At 34.8% G+C, this 26,183-nt stretch overlaps 1 protein-coding gene across 1 annotated transcript in view; it reads right to left on the reverse strand.

Annotated features, from left to right (window-relative positions):
* The window catches only part of DIAPH2 (diaphanous related formin 2), a 261,936-nt gene that overhangs the window by 117,466 nt on the left and 118,287 nt on the right, over positions 1-26,183 (reverse strand). Inside the window, exon 24 of the mRNA XM_049828136.1 lies at positions 14,372-14,497. Within this exon, the coding sequence (XP_049684093.1) occupies positions 14,372-14,497 (126 nt within the window). The remainder of the gene's footprint in view (positions 1-14,371; positions 14,498-26,183) is intronic.

Consider the following 26,183-nt stretch of genomic DNA (forward strand, 5'->3'; position numbering starts at 1 on the left):
TCTCTAATGAGTTCTCATACTAGCAGTGCACAATTCCTTACAAAAATATATTTCAGTGATCTAGACAACCTGGTTTAATATAAATTTAAGGATGAAAGCACAATTTCCCTCAGGCAATTATTCACAATCAAGAAGCCTTTAGATTTCCATGTATTTAAGTAGATTTTTGTTGACAGAATTTTATTCTTTAGAATCTCCTAAACAAGCAGGTTTTTCTTCCCAAGTAATTTTTCATGTGTCTGTGTAGATTACTGTCAAAAAAGTCTTCTCTCACTAGTTAGCCAACATATACTCTAAAAATGCATTTCAGCAACCTTTTTATACTTTTCTCCTTTCTTGTATAAAACCCTCTCTTAATCTTACACAGTAGTAGCTTTGAAGCACAATTTTAGACGCAGTCTTCAAGGTGCAGAATAGCATGGAGCTCCCTCATGTGGTAAATCCACATAATCTCAGGGATTAAACAAACAAAAAATCCAACACAAATCTATAGTCAAATGTCTGGGCGTAGACAACCTACAAAAGTTTGCACTATACACTTTACAGAATGTATGTTTTTCAGTAAATACAAACTAGAAAAATAAGGTATTTGAAGTTCTTAATTGCCCCACAGCTACCTGTGGCATATCATTACACTTCCACATTTGTAACATTCGTCCAATTTCTTCCTTTATTCATACTGTAATGGAACGTACAGATTGTTTGTACACTCCTGTTCACAGGATTTATAGTATATCCCAATATGAAAGAAATCAATATAATCTTATGTCCCGCCACATCAGGGCTTTCCTTCTTAAGAAGAAATTAAGATCTGAAGGTAGAAATATACTGTCAGAAATAAAATTGATAATCTGCTTTGTATAACACCATTTTCATTTACAATATTCCACAGTTCTTGGATTTTTAAATATTAACTTTATGAAAACGGTACCTCAATCCAGACCAGTTAAAATTCAAAGGATCATTTTCCAAAGGGATTTATCATTTCTTGTACTGATACCAAACAGTTGTAAGAGAAATGGATATTATGCATTAAAACATGACACATTATTAGACGATTTTCAAGTTCAATTTAAGTAATGATTATACCTATATAATCCTATAGTTATCACCTTGAACACCATGGGCATTTTCAGGTCTTTTTTAAGAAAGATGAATCAAATAGGAAAAAAAAATAAAAAAGGAAAGAATGTTTTGTAATAAAAAAAGTGGAAAGCCCTTAAAAAAAGTGTTGTGTGTTGTATCTGGCAGAAAGACATTTTGCAGATGATTCGATTCTTTCTGCATGCATCTGAATGAAGGGGAAAACAAGAAGGAAGAGAAGAACGCTTTAAAGAGCAACACTAAGGTAACAAAAAAATAAGTGTCAACTGACTGAAAATCCAGATGAACTAGGTAAATTCACCATCTGGGAAGAAAAGTCCTTCCAAAATTCTTCTAATGGACTCAACTGAAGGCAAATAAGCACAAAGTGTTAGTTTAATTCACAGGTTGAATAGTTTTATGAAAACTCATATGATTTTTCATGAAGAAAGATGAGTTACTAACACTTTTCTCTCATATTTTTGGCTCTATCTGCTTCTCCTTCCGCTCTCCTCCCCTCCAGGTCCAGTCACGTATATTTGCGTGATACCCCCCTCCAAACTAACAGCCTACTTTCAACTTGGTTTAAAAATTTGCAAACTTTCCTAATTTCTTTCGTATGTACTATCTACACACACATAACAAAAACCCCCAAGTCCACACACTTAAAACGCTATCTCTAGACAACAAAAGAAAGAACATACCCCTAGCAAAATTGAAATTAATTAATTTTCCACTGTGAGGTACTGTGAACATATGATCTGTACTGCATTTCCAACTGTGTTTGGTTCTCGGGCTTTCACCTTATAAAAAAGAAAAGTTATTATATAATTTCTGTTACCAACAGACTATATCCTCATGAATGTACGTGTCCACTACTGTTTTTCTCAAATACAGTATCACACACTTTTCCAGAGTTATTCTCATGCTATTAGGTCCTGATTCCTGATTATTCTCCCAGGGCCCTTCGTTATTTCTCTCCCTTGTGTTTGCATTATTTACTGATTCATTTTCTGAGAAGTTCACTGATATGCTGTTTGCCTTTTGTTACAGACTCTTCCTGAAGCTATTACATAAAAGTGGACGTCACACCAGTCTCTGAAGAACCCCACTGATACCTTACTCTATGTTGCTACTTACCGTCATCCTTTGTTTATGCCCTTAAGGCAGTCTGTAGTCTGTGAGGGTGATCTTGCCTCAAACCAACAATTTTCACATAACTGGTCAAGCGCTGAAACTATGATTTACTAATCTCTCTCTGCTGCCTTATACTGTATTTTGTTCATAAAAGAATGGAATCTCTCATGATCAATTATGCAGGCCTGTGTAGAATTCCTTTTTCAACAAGGAACATAAAGATATTAAAATACAGGAATATAAAAAAGGGAATAAAGCCAGGTACCAAGCAAAAGCACAGTGAACTATCCTAACTCATACTAGGACAAAAATAAATATCTGGGATATTGCCAGATTAAACTTGACCAAAATTCTCCAAATTCTGTTTCACTGAGTAACACACAGATTGTATCAAATTAAACAATTAACATGAAATATCTGAACAGTATCTCTGTTATTTGATGGTATGTAATAAAAACAGACTAACAATTCTTTTGATGCATTGTGCAATCACAGAGGAAAATAGAGAATTTCAGCATAACTTAAGGAAAATTTCATACTTGTGTGATAAAAAAAAAACACACCCAAAACCACAAAACCACCCACATGTATTCCAGAAAGCTTCATTATGCCTCATAAAGCTGAGAAAGAGAGGAAGTAAACCAAAGATGGCTTTAGAGTTGCAACTGACAGTGTGTTTGCTCTGGTTCAGGATGAACCTGCTACTCAACATACCCCACAAGAATCACTTGTAATTCCACACTGACAGATTTAACGTAGAAGACAGACCGGCAGTTTTTTCCACCACTATTTCTCACCTCTGTGATACCTCTTAGTATCGCATTTACTCAGAAGAAATTAAGCAAAGGGCATAAAAAATAAGCCTAAAACTATGCTCAAACCTCCTTCATTCCTCAACCCTCTTCTGTCAAAGAAACACTTTAAGGAAAATACACTTAATGTTATACTGTCTCTCGAGTAGGAAAACTGGACTTGACCAACCAGGAAGATACCAAAGGGTTTTTTCTACAAGGTTAAACTCATCTTTAATTGGAAAGTGTCTCTAATTCTACAAGGGTTGCAGCTTAGTAACCGTAGATGCTCAAAGCACATTAGTACATGAATGAAAACAAAGTTTGATTTTAAATGGCTAGTATTAAAAGCTGTTTACAATTTTGTAATTGTAAAATATAATACTTCGTAGAACTCCCACAAGGATTCTAACATTATCATGACAAATTGATTCATTTTTCGACTGAAAAAAAAAAATTTATTTGGGAAAACAACTAGCAACACCACCATTTACTGAATTAAATAACAGACCATACCCAACCGGTTTTCAGTCAGGACCAGAAAAGGAGACTCATTCTATTAGGATAGTAAAATAACTTGCCTTGTTTCAGCAATACGTCTTTATAAGTTAACTTTGTAAAAAGATTCACAGCTTTCATTTGCTTCATATTACAGCAAACACAATGGGAAAATGTGTTGCAGGTCTAGAATATTTACACGCAGCAAAAGCAGTATATTTAGCCTTGTCTTAATTCAATGATGTCTACTGACCTTCATGACAAGTATCTAGTCATACAAAATGTGACACCAGTCATACAAACATTTCAAAGCAATTTTAGTGGGGGATTATTTTTTTTTCAGGGTGAAGAATTAGGTAAGTGAAAGGATTAGTAAATGCCACAAGGCCATACTGACATTTCTCAGTGGAAATGAAATTGAATAGCAACAGTTATATCATGACCATCGCTGAATAAAATGATCTCCTAAAAAAACCAAACAACCTAACAACCAAACCCAACCCAAAAACTACAGCTTCTGGGACTGTTTCTGCGAGTGCTGCTGTGCTGCTCAGGACTGTGATTTTCAGAACCTGTTTCTGTTATTGTGCCTTCCAACTCCAGTAAGTCCTGGCCGTATTTCTGACCTGCTGATTATCTAATTTTTAAACTGGCACCTATAAAAAGGCTCGTCTGCTCAGATCATTTTATATGCTGGGAGACATACTCTCTAAAGACTAAGTAAACTACTTAAGTAAATTTCAGCTCAACATCAAATCGCAGTCTTTTTTTTTCCCCCAGCTTAATACTGTCAGTTGAATATACATAACTAAAAGTAACACAAATTGCCTGTGATCTGATTTAGAACTTAGCGGGGTCAGTTCTTCAACAGGATTCAAACTGCTGAGATGCTATGAGCTTGAACAACTAGCAATGCAAAAATGGAAAGAGAAAACACTATTTATTCATTGATGCCCTGAATTTTGTAAAAAAAGCTGCTAGCTTGGAAGAGAAAAGCAGATTATACATATGTACTAATTCTTCCTATCTTCTATCACAGTGCTTTCAGAAGTGGGATTTTCTGCCTATGCTGATGAAATACGTCAGACCTTCAGATATGCTTCTAAGAACTACAAGCATGATCAGTTTAATCAAGTGTGTCTTGGTTGCTTTAGCATACCCATCTAAATACGATGCGAGTGTTCAGAGATAAAAGATTTTTAAGTGTAACCTCTCATAAAATGATAGACTGTTGATTTCCTTTTCAAAAGTGCGTTTTAGTGATTCTTTTCTTACATTTGGGGCAACACGAAATAATGCAACTTTGGGGCATACCCATTTGGTGGCTGTCAGTCAAGCAACTCGCTGAAATCTCAAATCTGATACTCCAGTCATAAATTTAGCTTTCTTAGAGGTACATGAACTTAGAACAGAGCATCCTGGATGCAAAATCTAACATACACCAACCACATGTTTTGGGTGGGTTTTTTTTCTCTTCTTTGCTTATCATGTCAATCAACTATGCAAATTTGGGTAAAAACCCTACAGAATATGTAGCAGAAGGTGGAAGTTCTCAAGAGCACTTTAGTATCTCATTAACAACGAATTCAAATTGGCCCAAGTCTGTAGTAGGGGGAAAAATGGTATTCCTAGTACTTAAATATAAATTCTACCGCAAAAAGTTCCTTGCAACATGAACAATTTATATACCTGGAAATGCACTAAGGAAACAGAAATCCAGAGAACTTGAAGATAAAACAGGAGGAAAAGTTGCTTACAATCAAAAGCAGGCCTACACATTAATCGGTACAACTGAAATTCTAAAGAGACACAAGCAAAAAAAAAATCCCACCTTAGGTATAAAATGAATTGTAAAGCAATACATGTACAGCATAATAGGACTTATATTTACTGCTTAAAGCATTTTCCATTTAAAAAGTAGTGAGCATATACTAAAAATGGCTTACAAAGATGCAGAACACATTTGTAACTTTCAGGGTGTAGACAGAAAGAAACAGTTTGCATCTTTTTGTCATGTTGAGCTTTTCCTGCCACTAATAAAAGTATTTCTAAACCTTGTCATTCTGGCACTGTGCCTCTTACCTCAAAAATCTGGATTCTCAGTCTTTATTCTTCCAGCCACTGGCCACTTTCCATTCTCCTCTTACTATATTGTCTTCCAATCTGTCTCTAGCTGATTGCATTCTAACTTCCCTTTCTGTTATTTTACACATCTGACTAGAACAGAACAATGAAATGAAAGTGATTAGACAGGAAGCCCAACAGAATCATAGCTTTAAAATTAATTCCATTCACAGTCCTACTTCAGCAGTTGTCCTCAGCTCATATGGGCTGGTAAGAATCAGAAGTCAAATAGGAAATCAGCATAGAAAGAGCCAACATACAGGATGATTTTACATTTCATCTAACACAGTAATTTTGGCTGTACTCTTCTCAGACAGAAAGTAAAAGGGAACCAGAGAACCTTCAACTGCAAAAAATTATTTCTTGATAATTTTATTTCTAATATACTGCACATACTTGCATATTGAGAAGGCAACTGTAACATCTCTCTTTCCCAGGAAGGTAAGACCTTAGAAGGTCTTTTCTGCTCTCTTTTCTTGGGCTTGAAACTTGTAAACCACCAATAATTAAAAAGATATTGAAACAACATAAGATACAGTTTAAACAGAAAACTCCATAAACCAAAGATTCAACAGCAAATAAATGGTTCCTTCTCTGTGCTGCACCTTCAGTAGGCAGTGCAAAGTCTTTTTTTCTTCTTCTTCTTCTTCTACTTACTATTTTACTTTTGAAAAAAAATAGGATTTTTCTCGTATATTACTAATTGAAAGTTAAATTAATGACAAGTTTATTCTTGAGGAAATAATTTAGCATATACTAAAATGCAGACAACTACAAAAATCATATATTTTTAAATAGTAATCAATACCAGATAGAGGAAGTCACATTAAATGCTGTAGCACCAGCACCACTACTAGATGCTCATTATAACTTGTTGACATGAAACAGGATCCTAAAATTTCAGCAAGTTCATAATTGTTTCAGAGGTGGTAACAAAATAGACTATATGATGGCCTCAGCTGATCCTCTTAAGAATCAAGCAAACCAAAGTTCAAAAGAGTTGAGTGAAGCTTAAAGTAGCCCATTTATTTCCCCACTGGAAAAAAAATATTGCTTTTAAAGTTCCATTGTTTCTAGCCTTTACTCATTTACAAACAATATCAATAACATGAATTTAGTGTTATTTGTTCTTTGTTCTCTATAATAGCAAGAAAGGCTAACAATTGATGGTTGAAAATATTAAAAAGTTGTTTGACTTTAATTGACATTTAATCAAGTAGCAAATTTTTTTCTGAGGTAAAAAAGACGTGGAGACAGCAGCTGACATTTTGATCTCTTAAACTAGAATAAATCACTCTTCTTTCATTTTCTCTCACTGTACACACTCATAAGTCTTCTTAAACAAGACTTTATTCCCTGGCGCTTTCTACTGACTGTTCCTTGGAGTTTGTTTTTAACTGTAAGCAGAAGACTTAACTTTAAGCAAATGTTCAGCACTACAAGTAATGAAACACCCTGATTACATTCGTATAATGTAACCATAACTGGGGGAAAAAAAAAAATAAAATAAAAAAAAAGGCATCATGCTACATCTAGAAGCCAGGCCTTTCTGTTCCTTTGTTCTTTGTTATTCATCACATAACTTAATACTTCATAACTTTCAAACTACAGTAAGTGTTTTTTCACTGCCTTTTTTGGATGACATAATTTTTTCTCACTTGGGTGGGGCGGCAGGGGGGAGAAGAGAAAGAGAGGGAAGTAGGGAGGGGTTAAGAACCAGGTTCTTGGAGAAGTCTGAAAAAAAAAAATCTTATTGGTGCACAAACTTCAGTAACATAGACCTTCTTTCCCTAGACACTATTTAGGAAAAGTATTTTATCTGGATAAATAACAATTATTTTCCTCAAATACCTCTTTTAGTTAAGAACTGCACTTTCCAGTTAAAGTGTTCTCAAATGTCATTTTTGTAGACATGAAGAACAAAAGCTTTATTTAACTATTGCAAGAAAAGGCTCATGAATAACACTGTCTTAAGGATTATACACGACCTAGAATTTGAAAAATCATTGAATGGTTCTCTTTTCCAGTTCCCAAAGTCCTTAAAAATGCCCCTACTTTCAAATACATTCAGGTGAAAGATAGTTACTTCAAATGTAGGAGCATATACAAAAGTTCCTAGAAATCTTCCCCCTTTGGCTTTGTATTTGAGAAGCCCCTAGTTATGAGCAAATTCAGATATTAATGTGCATTCTTATGCAGAAATGAAGGCACCAGTGCATTTCAAATTGTCTGAAAAACAAAAACAGGCTCTCCTAAAAATGACATCTCAAAATACTTTAAGTGAATTATTTTTCCATAACAAGCTAGGAGGAAATCCCAAGTGTTAACAGATGACAAGAGTGTTAATGCCATTAACATTCTTTCAGCACTCCATGTCAGTGTGTAAATGACGTCCTGCTGCTCAGTCCCTCTCAGAGAGGAAGAAAGGTTTACAGCCATTTCCAGATGCTGAGATTCTGTTTCAGAGTATATTAGTTTCTTCCCTAGTGGCCTGCTCTAAGGGACTCTGCAGTACAGTGGTCCGTTCAAGAGAGTTACCAGCTGATGTTTAGTGCACATTAAATATCTAACAGTCTCAGTGCATAGAAGTCCCACACACACTTAAAGCAGACTTCTCCCCAGATCATTTCATTACAACTGAAGTACATCAAGTAAGGAACTAATAAAACGCATATTTAGTTGTGAAACAATAGGCATAATTAGACAGAACTATGAGCATAAATACATATCAAGTAAGAATATATGCCTTTCAGGAAGGCAGCTTTTTTATTACGTAAAAAGGATTCTGTTTTAATGAATGGTGTTCCTTCCTGAAAAACTAGTTCAAAGTTCGCAGTTGTTCTATTTAATGATGAGACAAATGCACACTGCTTTGAAAATTTTTTATCTGCAGTAATTTTTGTTCTTTCATTCACAGTTCCCTTAATTTTGCAATTCTTAAAAATAAGTTTTTAATTCTTCCCATGTATGCTATCAGTTAGAAAAACCTAGTGGCACCATTTATCGCTCTGGTAGGCAAAAGATTTGAAAAAGATCAGGCATGTTAGTATCACTTACTAGGGTAAACGATACAGCTGAACAGCAGAAAAGCTACACAAAATCTTCATTTATGGATATACTAGTACACCTAGGATATATCACGTAAATAAATTAATGTACGATTGCTTACAAACTATATCACGGTCCAAAAGCAACACAGCAAAAAGTCATTTTCTCTAACCGGCAGGATAACAAAAAGAATGAACCTTACTAAGGGCCAGTGACCAAACCGCATGCCCTCCTGCCACCCTCGCTCTACCACTTCTCCCTTCTCCTCAGAACAAAGCTCAAAGCTCCTGCCTATTTTCTAGACAAACAAACCTTTGTCACTGTGGGGGGTGTGCACAGGTTGGGAGGGGAGAAGTGGCATTTATTATTTATGTATCCATAGTTCTCAGACAAGATTAATAAATTCACTCTCTAAAACTTTCCATTTATTCCCTCTGAAATAACTTTTCATTCTCTTGTCTTTAATCTTTCTTAATAACATTTAAAGTTAAACCCCATTAATCTGAGTATCTTTCTCAATCCCCAACTAGACACTCGTGTTTTAACATCATTAAAAAGAAACCAGCGTGTATACACCTACAGCAAAAGTAAGTATAAAATTCAGAGTTTTCCACTTTAAAAAAATCTTCAGTTGGAGGCACAAACACTGAAATAAAACAAGGAGTGAAAGCCAGATTTGTCATAGTCTGTAATTACTTTTCTAAACTGTTCAATCAGACTCCCCAGTGTTGCATGAAGCTGGGCTAATTATAAAACAACCCTCTCACATTTAAAGTTAAATTATTTACAATTTGATCTTCAAGTAAAGTACAATTCTAGCCATGGATCACATCATGAAAAAGTTGTCTTAAGAATCACACATAAATTATTTAATATAGCATGAAATTCACAGAAAGAATACTTTAATATCTTTTTTTTTTTTTTTCCATACTATATTCTACTTTGTTACAATATAGCTGTAATCCTCATTTTGAAATCAACTGTTTCTGGTGGCCAACCATACAGGTCAGCTTCATGATCCCAATGACTTCAGAGTGCTGTGAGCATTCCTTAAAACTTAGGCAATTAAATACTCACAAAAAATCCCAATAAAAGGCAGACAAACTAAAATCCAAGCAAGATAGCAACTATAAAAATCACTTCAGAATCTTACAGAAGTATTTTCATACAGCTATCTCAAAAAGTCCACAGTGTTCACTCATTACAAAAAAACATAAACACACTTACAAGGTCCACTACAAAGATGGTGGTAACAGAGCCAGTTTTTTCATGTAGAAAAAGAGATAAATACTATTACGCTTTTTATTCTTCATGCCTATGAAGCTACAAAATTATTCAAATACTGGTTTTAGTTGAAATCAGTATTTCAAATGCATATTAAAAAAATACCAGTAAAGGCTGGGGGAAAACGTCCTAAATTACATTACTGCAGGTAGATTTAAGTAACCTGATCACAGCATAAAAATTCTCACATGGAGGAAAAGATATCTAGTAACAAACAGGTCCCCAAAAACTTCAGTGGTTTTTAAAGCGTCACGATGGCTAGAAACCGATACCACAAGGAGTCAAACCAGCATCATTATGTATATTTGAGAAAAAAAATAATTGGCACAGTATATTACAGATGTAGCAGAACTTATACTAGTCGAATTTTTAAAGTCAAGACTGTATGCTGTCATAAAATATATGCTTTTAGTTAAAAAAAGGTATGAAGGTGAGTAGCATTATTTGCTGAGACCGTTCTATTATGCTTGAAATCAAATCAGATGATCATACTATATCCTAGTTATTAACTGCTTATGAAAGATGGCAATCAACCTATAGCTACATCATCTGCAATTCTTGTATTATACTCATTGAACCTTATGATCATAAATGGATAAAATAAAGACACCCTTAAGGAGGAACTCACACTGACACAATTACAGAACCAATGCACGTGAATATCTGCACAGCTCTAAAGAAAGTAATGTAAAACTGAACGTGCTTCTGTTATCAAATTATTTCATTCAGTTGCCTATAGTCTTACTTTAAATATAAACTATTCAGAAAACATTAACCCATTTTCCTCAGTTTGTAACTAATAAAAATGTATTAAAACAACCTTTTGATATACATCAAGTTAGCAGCCTGCAGTCAAAACTACACTAATTTATTTCTAACAGCTTTAAGTAAAAGGTTTTTAATCAATAGGGTATATTTACCTGAACATATTACGTCTGCTATTTATTGCAATTCTTTAAACAGTTTGTGGAATAGTAACATAGTACTTTTCATGTCTTTGTATTTAATTCCTAAAGTAGATTTAGGTTATTTTTAGGCTTTCAAGAGCTACATCAAATAGTATGCACAGAGATGAACAGTTATATGTGCTAAATAAACAAACTGATAAGTGAAATCACAATTATCCTGCTTAGAAATAAGTAAAGAAAAAAATCCTAGATGAAAAAGTAGAACTTCTATTCATCTTTTTGTAATTCACACTACCAAAAACTTAAAAAAACCCTAGAATTAAGTAATTTCTTTTATAGCATTTGCTTCTATATTATGAAAATTAATTCATTTTATTATTATGAATTAATATTATGAATGGTATTTTTATTGTGACTGATCTCCTACCTTTAGTATGATACCAAGCAATATTCCTTTCATAGTCTCTGAAGAAAGTCTCATCCACAATTACCAGTAAACAGCTTGCTTTATTAGCAGGAATGGGAAAGAGAAACTATGCCTTTAATTATGGTATAATTCCTGCATCCTAAAACTCTCTACTGAGAGACGATTTATGTTCAGACACGTCTCATTTTCTGAAACACTCAAGCAGTTAAAGAGATGTTCAGCCTGGAATCCTTTAAATTTCTAATCTCAGTATATGCTATCAAAAACAATTCTTCAACAAGCTGACAGAAACAAAAGAAACACATACTGAAGACTAGGATGTCATCTCCTTCCTCTCCCACACACTCCCCCCCTCCCGCCCCCCACACCCCTTAACATTTATTCTTCAGTTTAAAAAAAATCCAGGAATGTAGAAAACTTAAAAATATTCAATGGTAAGCAGAAACAAATTTGATCACTTGATATAAATGGAGATGACTTTCTAAAAAAGAAAACCACAATTTATCAGGTCATCTATTAATTATAAAAACATAAATCCTTAGGCAGAATCAGTTAATTTCTTACAGTCTTATCTATTTTGCCAAGCCACCAAATTCACTAGTATGATAAAAGCTGTCAGAAATCTACAGTTCAGGGTGCCTATTTTAATTACCAGGAATTGGTAATCTAGCTGTGACATCAATGTACGTGCACTGAAGCAAGGCTGCCCAGGAGACTTTCAACAATTAATGTTCAAAAATTTCATAGGATCCTTGTAAAAAGCATTAGTACTTTTTTTTTTTTTTTTTTTTAAACTCTTTTGCATTGTCGGACAATCTTTCTTTAAGAAATTCAGGTGATAAACCGCAGAGCAGAGAAAGGTAAACATTACCTGCTTGGCTCTTTTTTCTCACCAAATCACTGGAGTGATGCCAATCATTTTTGTAAGTACAGTAAATACATAGGTAGCAACACAACAAATGGCAAAGCATTTACTCAACACAACTGAAAAATAATGTATATAACCTGTAAAACAGAGCTGTCAAGCTTAACAAGAACACACGGTTGCAAAAAGTGCATTTCAATATGTTGGTTTTGTTTACGAACAAAAGTGGGGCTGACTTGACAGTATTCAGCCTACGCACATGATGACATGACAAAGCAGTATTATAAGATTCTTCTGATGTGAATGTATCTCTGGGAAATAATAAGCGCTTTCTTTTTTAATAGAACAACTGATAAATGTGATTAGTAGCAAGACTCTTAACCTTGCAAATAAGACAAGGTGGAACAGAATGTGTAAGTAACAAGAAACAATTTTCCACTTGGTCATGAATTGTCTCCCTTAAGCTACTTCTCTGCAGTCTTGTGAGAAACTTAAAATAAATCCATATGGAGAAGACAGTAAATATCTTCTTGTGAACTTCTGTCACTGAATCCATTCAGATGGGTAATCCTGATAAAACTTCCTTTCTAAACACACAGTAGTTAGGAGAACCTCTTCATTACATCCACCTACTACATGTGATGAGCAGCTACGAATGACTCTAGACATAGAATCATAGAATCGTTTCGGTTGGAAAAGACCGTCAAGACCATCCAGTCCAACCATCAACCATGCCCACTAAACCATGTCCTGAAGTGCCTCATCTACACGTTTTTTGAATACCTCCAGGGATAGTGACTCAACCACTTCCCTGGGCAGCCTGTTCCAATACCTGAAACACTTTCAGTAAAGAAATTTTTCCTAATAACCAATCTAAACCTCTCCTGCCATGACTTGAGGCCTTTTCCTCTCGTCCTATCTCCAGCCACCTGACAGAAGAGACCAGCACCCACCTCGCTACAACCTCCTTACAGGTAGTTGTAGAGAGCGATAAGGTCTCCCCTCAGCCTCTTTTTCTCCACACTAAACTACTACAGCTCCCTCAGCCACTAATTCAGAAGACATGTACTCTAGACCCTGCACCAGCTTCATTGCCCTTCTCTGGACACGCTCCAGCACCTCAATCTCTTTCCTGTAGTGAGGGGCCCAAAACTGAACACAGGACTCGAGGTGCAGCCTCACCAGTGCCCAGTACAGGGACACTGCGGAACAATCACTTCCCTGCTCCTGCTGGCCACGCTATTTCTGATACAGGCCAGGATGCTGTCATCAGTGTCTCCCCCCACTCCCCCCCCCCCTTTTTTTTTTTTTTTTTTCTTTGAGAAACCCACAAAACCATGACTTCTGTCTCATTGCAGTAAGAAAAAAAGAGATGTCACATGAACTATCTGAGCTTCTATAAATGCACAAAATGCCTTGGACTTGGCCGCTTGCCATACTTCAAACACTTCCACATATACAGACACGTGCTTTGTGCAAAATAAAAACATGCAGATTTCTTTTAAGAAAAAAAGGTCTTCTACTTAGTCTTTCACAGTTTTGTGAGCTTCTTGCATCTACAGCATACTTGTTACTTTGTTCTTTTGAGCAAAAGTAAAGCTGGATATATGAAAGTTTTGGAGGGAGAACAGGCTAGACAGATTTCAAATCTGTGGTATTCTCCCACAAATTTAACTTACTAATGCTTAAAGAACCTAGTCTCTATTCGCAACAGAAATAAAAGGGCTAATCATTCTTGAGTACAAAAAAATGTAAATATTTTTTCTCTAAAATGATGTTAAAAAATTTAAAGAAAAACCATTAACAAAAAGAATACTCTCTCCCTTCAAAAAACCCAATACATCTGAAGGTAAAATAATAAATACTGTCCACAGTACTGCTGATAGTTTTCTAGATTGAAATGATTCAACAATTATCATTAAATACCATTCTTAAAGGCAAAAAGCCCATACTACTATCTTTATGACTGGTCACTATAACCAGTTCCCTCAAGATAGCTATCTGGTTTACCCTTGGAAGTCTGATTTTAAATGCGTAACCTAGTCGGTTATATGGTTGTCTACATTCAGCGTGTTCTGTTATGCTTTTCTCTGTGCTATAATAAAAGCATGGAAGAAGAGACTTAAAACTTATTCTCAAGTGCTGTAAATACTTAACCAGACGATCAGGATGTTCCGATCACCAATGAAGACATGCAAAAAGGATATGCTCATCTTTTCTACAAACTTATCATGTTCATCTTGTGTTTTAGGGAAATTCTTAATGTCAAGTTCTAGGCGCTGGATCTGCTGGTCCATTAAAGCAAGGTTGCTCTTCAGAGTCTGGGCTGAAACTAAGAAAAAAATGACAATGAGTAAAAAGCTTCCAGATTCCGGAAAGGGAAAAAACAATATCAGTATAAATAGTCTTAAGAGGAATTATTCCATTAAGTAGACTAACATTTTTCGGAATTACTGCTCATAAAAATCCTACTCTTCATAAAAATTAAGTGAAAATATCTAATGTAATATACCAAATCATCACATTTAATGTTGAAATGTCACCACTTAATTCTACCATTAGTTCAAATTATTCAATTTCTATTTAAATTTATTGGTAAAAATTCTAATATTTCATTCTCTTAAATCTAATTCAAAGATTAAAAAGTAACTAAGGTTCAAAGAGATTTTACCTTATTAATGCATGTACTTGGTTAAATGAATGATCTTTACTAACACATGTACTCTGTTACAGAAATGATTTAAGGAATAGACAGGAAGAAAAGATCAAATACTTGTCTTTTATTGAAATGAAACTGATTTCTAGAAACCAACATCTATGAAACCGTCTGTTAGCATCAAAAGTAGGTCTACTGATAATTAAAAAGTAGTAAAGGACTCACAATACAGCACAAAAAAAAAAAAAAAAAAAAGAGAGGCTACTCTAAAGAATCATTGCTTATTCTGTCATACACTATTCTAAAATAAACCACTATTCCTGTAATTTGTATTAAACAACCACTAATTGATACATCTTGAGAAAAATCTCCACTGGAAATCGTGACATCACAATTTTGAAGATGAAACAATACCATACCATGAAGAAATTCCAGAACTAGATGAAAAGTGACAGAGTCTCTGCAGAGAAGCTCCTGGTCAAATTGTAATATTAAAACAAACTGAATCCATAGCAGAGTTTAATGACATAATCCATAAAGACCACTCATCATTCTCAATTTAATCATAAAAAGCGGTGACAAGCACTTCCTCTCAATTCAAAGATGCACTTTAGAACAAAATTCTGTCTTCTGTTCTTTGTCCCCTCTTGCATAGTTTACAAGTATGTGCTTTCAAGAAGAAGCAAACAATTGCAACACCACCTTTTCTCAAAGAAAACCATTTCACATCCTTCCTTTAAATTGAGTACAGAACATTTCAAATACACTTTGTTTCGGAGCCAATTTACACTCTACAAACTACATAATCTTTAGTGAAAGTGCATATAAACTTGGTCAAGTCTTAAAAAAGATAGTGCCGCAAACAACTTTTGATATGTGGAACCAGAGGTGAGAACATCCAGCACGTTATCTCCCCTTCACTAATTGGCCAAATCAATGCTCTTTATTGACTGCAGGCAGCTGCTCTACAAAGCTAACACTGTCTATTTGAATCCCAGCTAACCCAAGGATTCTTTGTGTAGTCGAGATAAATACATAACTTTTTTGTTTGTTTGTTTTAAGGGTTTTCTGCTTTTTATTATTTTTTGATGGGAAGCCATTTGTCCAAAAGTTGCATAGAGTATTTTCAAAAGATTGGTTTATTTTCCTATTTCCTTGTAATTGTGCTGCGACTATGTGAGATTCAAGATTTGATTCAAGATGGCTTGAAAAACAGTATATAGGAAATGAAAATCCTGTAAATAAGGAAGCTGTTCCCAGTACAAAATCAATTCTATATTCTTTATAAGTAACAATTTGTATCAGCCTTAACACCACTGATTTAACTTTTCACAAGCCCATTCAAATACATAAGGCACCAATACAGCTGTCTATCACAGACATAATCTTGATTTAATTTTCAATTTTATATTCGGTACCAAAGGAACTAATTGTGTAATCTTGAAATTATAGTGAAACAGCTTTTTAAGCTTAACTCAACTGGGGAAAAAAAAATAAATCTATACTGACCACAGCACCCTGGTAGCTATTAACTTAACATTCAAAAGCTAACCTTGAAATCAACCACTAAAGCAGTTTGAATAATAAACATTGTCGAAGCTTTTAGGTTATGGCTGCATTAGTTTAATAATTTGGTATTATTGTCAGAAAAGAAGCAGACTTTTTTGCTTGAACTGAAGAACCTGAATTACTGTAATATTTCTATAGGTTGTTATGTAGTTGGATAGGGAGACAAACAGCACTGAAGTAAAATGCTAGAACTGAAAAATAAATTAGAAGGATGCAAATGGTAATTTTGTTGGGTAAAAAGAATAGCAGCTGTTAAGGAAATAGGCAATGTAACAGTTAAAGTTTAACTGTTTTCACCAATTGGAAAATCTTTAAATGCATGACTGCTTAGCAAGAGTAGTAGTTTATTTTTGTCTGAAATATAGAAGTGCAAAGAAATTCAGCAAGCAATGACAAATTAGAAGTCTTTGCCTCTGTGGTTAAAATGGGGGGAAAAAAGTGTTTTCAGTAACTGTTTTATAAAACTAAGTTCAGAAAACAATTCAGATTAGGTGCATACTGACTTCGAAAGTATGAAGGAACTCTATCCAAGAAGGCTTCATTCAAAAGCTGTGCTTCCCATAACTAATGTCTATATTCACACTGAATTATCAAAAAACATTGTAGAATATACATTTTGGTCCCCCCCCCCCCCCCCCTTTTTTTCTTGCTAGCCCAGACAAATATATAAGCTTGTGTTCAAATAATTTATGAGACTGTTGTTCTGCAAGACAAGCTTAAAAAGACTATGTAACAGGAAACATATATATAGACTATAATAAAATACCTGCACTTCCTTCCATAAACCATTTTACTAGAGATTTACTACTTCAGTAATGTGAAGAGGAAGCAACATGAATACCCTTTACTCTTTCAGGGGAAATCATGTAAGTTTCTTAAAAATCTTGCAAGGTTTTAATTTATGGAAGCATAAACTCTACTTGCAGCAAAATGCCATTTCTTTGAAACCATTCCATAAATGCACAAGTTAAAATGACTGCCTCTATCACTATGCTCCTCAAAGCTGGTGATCACAAGACAAAGGCTTGCTGACCTTCAATTTGCCCATCATTCCACACAAAAATTAGGCATCCTATTAGAACTAGTCTAAAAATCTACATGAACGGTAGCATTTGGTCTTCAGTGGCACGCAAGCCCTGTTCAAGAATTATTACTGGGAAAGCCTCTCTGTAGGAGCAATTACAATACTATTCCATTTAATGTTGCAGCAGGAGAGAGCAACCAACTAAATCTGCTACACAAACATCCGATTTCAAGATAGTAACAGAGAGGCAAATATTAAAAATGAGGAAAAAGAAAAAAAACCCAAACATCACCACCAACAACAACCAGAAACAGATGGCGGGAGAAACAGACTGGAGGAACTGCAGTGTTCTCTGTAAATAGTATATCTTGTTGCCAGCACCGGAGAGAGCATCAGGTTGTGTGGACCACTGGGCACTTAGTACCTTATTATGCCTTAAGTCAAAAACCACATAAAACCCAAAACCTATATTCGGACTCATCTTCAAGGCTAAAGAGAGTAAAAAGGCAGCAAGATTTCTCAGTCTGTACCAAACTGTATCAGACTGGCCCCTTATTTAGCAATACGAAAAGGCTGACTTGCGGAGAGCTGCTGCAACTTTAAGATGGAAAGAAATACAGCATCTTTAACACATGTACCTCAAACCACTATCATAATAGGATTTATGAGACAGAAGAAAAATCCAATACCAGAAATTAAACATATATGTTTCACCTAACTAAAGCATTATCACACAGAATCACTATTAACATATAGGACTGATATAAACAAGGTGAATATGAAGTTATGCGTATTAATATATTGTCAGATTATTTTTCATGTCAGTGGAAGACTAATATAAGCACCTAGATTTATCAATATTCACTCTGCACAAATACTGAATGAAGCTCAGTTAGTCACGCATCATTAAATCTACGACTGGTTAAAAGATTACTTTGAATATTATTATTTATTTGCAATAGAAATCCACAGTCATTGAAGAGAAGGGACAATATCATTTTGACGTGAAAGCTGATAATTTTTTTCTTCGCTTAACTGTTTCCCCTATATTAATTTTTCCTCTGAAAAAAAATAATCCCATCCACTCATTTTGGAGAAAGCAGTTGCACAGACCGCACGCTAAGGAAGGCTTAGTGAATGTCTGGTAGTCCACTTTAGTCCTAGAAAAATGCTACAAAGCAGTTAATCTCATGTTAATGTCAAACACTAGCTAGTCCCCACCGTCAAGCTAAGCATTTTATATTTACAGTAATACAGTAATAGTACCAAAGGACAGACTAATCCTTTCTAAAATAAGATTGCACCAGACCAAGAGTCCTCCCCTATAACAAGAGATGAAATGATACATTTTGATTAGGTGCAATCTCTCTTGCATAATAAATTCAAAATGATCAAAATCATTTGAATGGATCAGGATGCAAAACAGGAATGGCTATGTTCATGTTTAATAAAAACTCCACAGTGAGAGCTAATGATATAAATTACTTCAGTAAGCAAAGGCAAGTCTATACGAAGCAAATGAACTAGTGGATTACTAAGTCTAGGCAGTATTTGTACCATAACTACATTCTGAGCATACTAATGATTATTTATTTCTTATTGCCTGAGGGCAGATAGAAGTAGTCTTTCACAAATGTCTGAAAAACAGTTTGAGGGGAAATGGGTGAGCAAGTACATAATCTGCAGGAATTACAATCATTGATTACTCAATTCATACCACTAAGTAAATTTATATTTATTGAGAGAATAAATGTTCTGTTGGGGTTAGGTGAACAGTGCTGCTGCTGCAGTCTACTTGAGGATTCTGAGTAGCACGGTGTTCACATGTGTCTATCTCAGAGTATGCCTGTATATTATATGTGTGTTTATATACATGTACCTATACCGTGATAAATCTCTCACAGGTATACATACATACAAATACGTTTATATATGTATTTTTGTGATACAGGTATACCATGATATGTCTAACTCAGACATGTATGTAAATGTACATACATTTATATGTGTGTGTACAAACACACACACACATATATATATATATCTGTGATATATACCATGGTATGCCTGTATCGAACAAAACAACTCATGCTTGAAGCTTCCTGGTTGAACAGCTTCCAGCAGTACAGCTCCCTTAGCATGTCATTTCTCAAGTAGTTAACACGTCACTCTTCATGCTAGAAATCTTTCCTAACACACCTATACGGTCTGCAGGACATGATCAATCATGTTATCACAATTTGATATACAGATAGACCATTGTGCTAAAAGAGTAAATCCAGCATTAGAAGAAAGATTCTGAAGAGCATGGTACAGATAAGGCTTTGGTCATAATTCCTACTGAATACCAGATTTAAAAAAAAAAAAAAAATATTAGAGATACCACATGCATTATTTCCTTTATCAGAAACTAGGTTTTCACTAAATGCTAGTGTGATAGACCTAGAACAAACTACAACAGCAAAAAGAACTCTGTATTGAAATACTTTTTCCAGGAACTTAATCATTAGAAGTTCTGAAGAAGAAACTAGATGAACAGTCAAGACAGGTGGGATCAGACAAACTCTTAAGATTAGATGCAGCCAAGGCTACTACTGATAACAAGGAAACTCCTCTTCCCAGATGAACATCATCAACAGAACCTCGGCAGAAGTAAAGTAGTATTGAAAAGTACATTCTTAGGCCAACAATGTCTAAATTTCAAAGCAGAATCCCAACTATGGTACAAGAAATTATTATTAAATTCATAGGCTCAAAAGAAATGTTAAAAATGCTTATGGGTGGAGGTTTAAACACCTTGGGAGCAAAGGGAAAAAACTAGAGAGCATCTTAACTAGCTAGGGCACATCACCACCCTCTTCTTCCAAAAAATGGGTAAGCCTTCCGACACAGACTGCTTATGCGTAACAATCAATATATCATGCATAATACATGGTTTTTTTCCTGTACATCTTCCACGGGTTTTTCCCTGCAACTTTAAAAGTTTAGGAAAAACAGCAAATCTGTCCAAATGATAATGTTTTGTTTATACATTATGACCATGTACCGTAAATAGAAACGTGTAATTTGAAAAAGCTTTAAAATAGAATTTTTAACAGATATGTTTCACACATAGATGTCCATTTGTACTTCCAACTTGCATGCTAAGATTTCATTCACCAGCAGAGTCTCTGCATTTTAGTTGATTTATCACAACATTGATATAGAATGGTGAAGAAAGGCAATGACACAGCTATGCTTTATCATTTTAGACTTCTAGGGTAACATCGCTATCTTAGTTAACCAAAGATAAAACAATTGTGCGTTGATTCCATTGTCCTGTCTATTTGCAAGCAGGGGTGAAACACAATTTTAAGATAAGAGCACCCTGTAACAAGTCCAGCCCCAAGTAGCTCTTGGCTTTAGAGTTTAATGAGCGAGTCAGTCTAAGACACTAATTATCTTTCAGTCCAAAATGATGTTTAATGAGGCATGTAAGTGGAAAAGCTCTAGATTGCAATATTGTTCTCTATAGAGAGAAAAGAAGGAGACTTACCAATTCTTACCCCAAAAAAATCTCAACTGGGATCAAGACCTAAAATCATCACAATACAAATGTTTACAAATATATGTTTTCATAAGTCTTATCACAGAAAGAAAACACATATATCTGATACAATTTAAGAAAAGGGTGACACAGAGATTTTAAACACAGAACTGGAACATAACTATACCACACAAGCTAAAGTGATAAAAAACAAATTTTGCGTACAAACTACGAACAGATTTTCAGCTTCTCAAATAACAATAACAACCATCTAAAGTGAGGAAATTTAATTTAAATATTACACACACTGAAGTGCAAATGCCATTAACAAGCTTGCCTTGACAAGTGAGATAGCGGCGAAAAAAACAAAAAAAACATTGCCTGTTAGGCCTAAAATCAGAAACGTCATAAGCAGCACGTTGTCTTCTCTCCTCTGGAGCTGAGGAAATTACAAACAGCGCTCTTAATCCTGAAACACTCAATATGTCCACAGAACAAAAAGAGACATTTCTGTGGGTAGCTTATGTTTAATATCAATGTATGTATGAAACTGTACTCTGGTTTAGGGAATGAATCTGCTTGTCTCAGTTCCAGCAATTACGTGCCTATGAACATGTTTTAAGAACGAAAGCGTAATTCTGATGCACATAAAAACTTATTAAGACATTAAGAATCAATTATACACAACAAACAGTGCATTAGGAGTCCAAAATGCATTACCATTATCACTATCAACATGAGCCAGTTGTTAAAACTCCTTTCCAAAGCACAGCACAGTACAAAGTCCTTGATCTGCAAAGTGATATATCAGAAAGTGAAATCCCTTCCTTGCTTTGGACAGGTCATATTATCCAAGTCATTATTGATTCAAAATTGTTTACTACTTAAGGTCAAATTAATTAGCAGCAAAAGACCAGGATCTGGAAAAAGAAAAAACTCCCTGAGCCCATAAGATTCCTTTTGGTTGAATCCTGACAAGTTTTATGCTTGTTATTGTGACCTGCATAAATTCTGTGTGTGCCAGCCTCCTACTTCCAATTGAATTCTTGCCAATACCAGCCTTTTCACCTAACTTCTCATGTTTACCTCACTGAAAGAACTGTAAACAATAGTACCTTGTAGAATATAAGTTTCATTAGTTGAATGTGAACTGACTTCGTCTTACAAATAGAAATCCTTTAGAAAACAGATGTCCCCATTTCAGAAAGTTAACCGTAGTATTAGAGCTCATCAGCGAGAAGGCCATTGTGTTCAGTAGGCATTCTCCTGGCAATACAGGTATCTCCTCCAGAGCATGCCAGAAACTCACCTTACTTTGAAGTTTAATTACAAATGTCTTTCAAGATGTCAGAAATTGAGTTAGTTTTGAAAACAGCTTATAATTACAAAATCAGTATCTATTAAATGAGCACACTGAAGCAAAACTTCCTGGCAAAGGTATAACGCGAATTGCAAATGAGGCAAAGGAAAGAAGGGACTGGACTTTTAAGTCTTATTAATTGCATCCACATTTGGAAGCGCTAACTGAACATGCTAAATTCTGCTGTGTTTATTTCAAAAGCCCATATTTTGCACTGTCACTATTTCTCTGTAGTGCAACTTTGCTTTCTATACCAAACTGATAGACGCATGCTGTAATTCACTGTGAAGCAGCTATGGCACACTACATTCAGTGGCATATACGTGCAAAAATCACAGAAAGTAAGGAATACAAAGAGGAGCAGCAAAGCTTTTGTAACACAACCTATCTGTCATTACTAAAAACTCACTAGAGAAGGTGTTGAGCAACTTGATCCAATGGACCTCCCTTCAGGCTCTCAACTTGTAACAGGAGTCTGGTCTTTCCAATTAACTGAAGTGCAAGCCAGGCTTCCAGAAGTGTAACAACCTTTCTTACATCAATGAAAGTGCAAATTCAAAACCTCAAGATAAGGAGGAAAAGAAAGAAGTGCTGTTTTGTAGCTTTCTCCTCTCTCTAGCAGCCTGTATTAAGGAATTCTAAATGGATTACTCAATTTGAGAAGTCATTTAAAGCAGTCCTCAAATCTGAATTGGCTTAACTACAGCCAGAAATTCTTAAATGCCTTAATTTCTTTAATAAGCAACAGCCCATGAGAGTCATTTGGACTATTCTTTAATTTTGCCCTTGATATTTACATTTGAGGGAGACAAGTGGATCCTTAAAATGCATGCCATACATAATAACTTTGTTCTATGTAGAACCCAAATTGTACCTTTAAAAAGTAGCTTCAGAATTCAGAACCACCATGATTTTGCATACCATTTATTACATATTAGAAGATAGCAACTAAATAAATCCTCAAAATCCTCACAGACAGGGAAAGTTTTGTAAGCAATTTTGCAGAGTGTAAGCCAACCCAGAATCCTACTGAGTCTCAACATGATCTCTTTCAGATATTGCACCTTGGAACTACAACACAAAAACTATCTCTGAAGTTTTTGCTTCCCTGTCTTCCTCACTGACACTTGTCAATGAAGGAGAACATGTCTGTCGAAAAACATTTAATGAGATGATGCATAAGCTACCATTAATATGGCAATGTTATATGCAAATAAAGGAGTGTTACTAGAGAAAAAACTCTTCTAGTATTTGATGTACCTGTGTATTTACTACATTCAGAAAAACACATTGAGAGAGTTTCTGGCATTTCAATATTGCAGTTTATGTGAATGAAAACAATGATAGAAGTCACCATACAGTGCAAGAATGACTTTTGATTATGATGCAAAATGGCAACTTTGGATTCTATTACGGGGAAAAAAAAAAAGTCACAGATGCAGGCATTAAATTTCTCATGCCAGAAGGCATTGTCTATTTTATATCCACCAACATGCCAGATTGGGTAAAATCTGTTTCAACAATTTAAACTGCGCAAGGTGGAAAATACTGCAGATCTCTTTGTAAAAACAGTTTCTTCTACTGCAACAAACTATAAAACTTTTGTTTGACAGAAAAATGACTAGTACTTATAACTAGGTTTTAAACTGCTATGCTTTAAAGCAACAGTGGCACAGAATGTTTTAAAAAACTGTCCCCACTCTAACATTATGGCATTAAATCACAGTGAAGTACTTGTACAGAATTTAAAAATTAATATTTTCTTACGGTATTTGTAATAATACATTAAGTATTACATATTTGCATTCCTCAGTGCTTCTGATTGCTAATGTCCTTTCTAGAGAGATGCCTCAACCATCAGAACCATATGCTTGCAAATTAAAGAAATAAATTTTTTGTATCAACATCAGTGAGAAATCTATGTTCCTGTTATTAGTACTTTCTAGTCTACTACACAGGCATAATTCACCTCCCCCAAGGCATATTTCACTTGATTTTACTCAGAATGCTCTGTGTTTCTTTTAACAATACTTTAAAAGAATTAAGTACTATACCTTTGTATCAGGCACATAATTCTGTATGTTAAGCACTGGAAAAAACCCTCATTATTTCCGAAAGAGACTTTCTTATCTAAACTGCATTCACGGTTAAGCTCAGCCCTTCGCTTGGAGTTTAGTTGTTCTTGGGAGCTCTACATACCTGCTCAGCTAACCCCAAAATCCATACTCCATCTATACATATAAGGTATCACTTTAACTTGTCCAACATGTCAGGAGAACACAGAGAATGGCCAATGGCCAACTACAGATAACAACATTCTATATCCAATCGTTTCTGAAGTAAACACCAGTGGGACAACACAAGCTCACAAAACTTCATATGACTTCACACAGCCTAGCAATTCCCACTGTTGGCAGACAAAGCAAGTAGGTAATGTAAGTATGTCAAGAACTGTTAAGCTTAGGAGGAGCTGGACACAATGTTCAACTGACAAAGATAAGGTTGTTTTATTTTAAATACAGGCACAACGTTTAAACCATGAACTGTGATTTATAACTTTTGCTCGTTTAAAATCTGAAATTAAGTTGTTATAAAATACATGGATGATGTTCTTCCCTCTTAATTTTGCATACTACATATTTCTTTTTTATGATTTCTGGGAGGCTTGACACTCAGAGGAGGTTCAAGTTAAAAAAAGTATCTTTTCTAAGGAATTCCAAATTACACTTTTTACAACATGACTTCATTTAGAAATCCCAAACTGGTTATCTGACTTTAGTAAGGTACCTCTTGTATTTGTTTTGAGGTTATGTTTGACTGAACCTACAGAAAGGGATAGGAATTTGTCAGGTATTTAATAAAATCACAGATTATAGGATGGTAAGAGCAAATACCATGAAAAGCAGCAATTGGAATAACAAGTAAAGTGAACAAAGCAGAAATATGAAAAACGGCTTTGCATAGTTTCAAGTCGGGGAACAAGAGGAAAACACTGCAGATTGGGGGAAGGTTAGTGGATATCACTTCCATCGAAGAATCCAGTTTGTCACAATCTTGTGATTTTATTATTGGTTTCCCTTTCATACAGTCTGCTTCAAGTAAGAAGAAATTCTTTTCCAATAATCTCTTGATAGTTAATCAGTTTGACCTTTGCTTATACTTTCCAGAATAAAACTGTTTCCTAATTTATTTTTACTTTTCATAAACCTCTAGGTTGATCTTCCATCTTTAAAAAGATCAAATATTTTATTATATCTAATATCAGATTATCAAAGATTTTAGTACATGCAGGGGCAGTTCATCTAATCCCATTGACCTTTTCATATTAAAATCCAGTTTTATGCTTTATCTGTTATTTGTTAAAAATCATCCATTGTTCAGATGCTGGTTCTTTATTCTTACGTGAAAATGAAAGCAAAACAAGAGTTTCTTCTTATTTATGTGGAACTGGGAAAATATATCCAAACTTCAAAAGAAGCTGATTGTGATAGTCTTGTATTTGGAATTTTATGTACAGTTCAAACTACGAGGCTGCCTTCTGCCTAAAAAGTAAGAAGTATACATCTCAAGTAATCAGACTGTCACTTCTTTAGCTCATATTTCCTTATTTTAAATTCATACAGAGATAATATTTGCTGGTAGATTTCCTTCTATTTTATGTATAACTAGCTGATGCCAACATCCTCATATCTGTAGCCAATTTATTCCAAAAGAAGCCTCCTACAGGAAAAATAAACCCAACTGTCCATCCCTGAAACCACTGGTTTATAAAACACCAAACAATAAATAGGAAGCGAAAATCTTCTCTTACACACTAAGCATGTTAACTTCCTACACAGAAAAAATGACCACACAGGACAGAGCAGATGAACATTACAATTAA

The sequence above is a fragment of the Accipiter gentilis genome, chromosome 24 (assembly GCF_929443795.1).
Source record: "Accipiter gentilis chromosome 24, bAccGen1.1, whole genome shotgun sequence".
NCBI lineage: Eukaryota > Metazoa > Chordata > Aves > Accipitriformes > Accipitridae > Astur > Astur gentilis.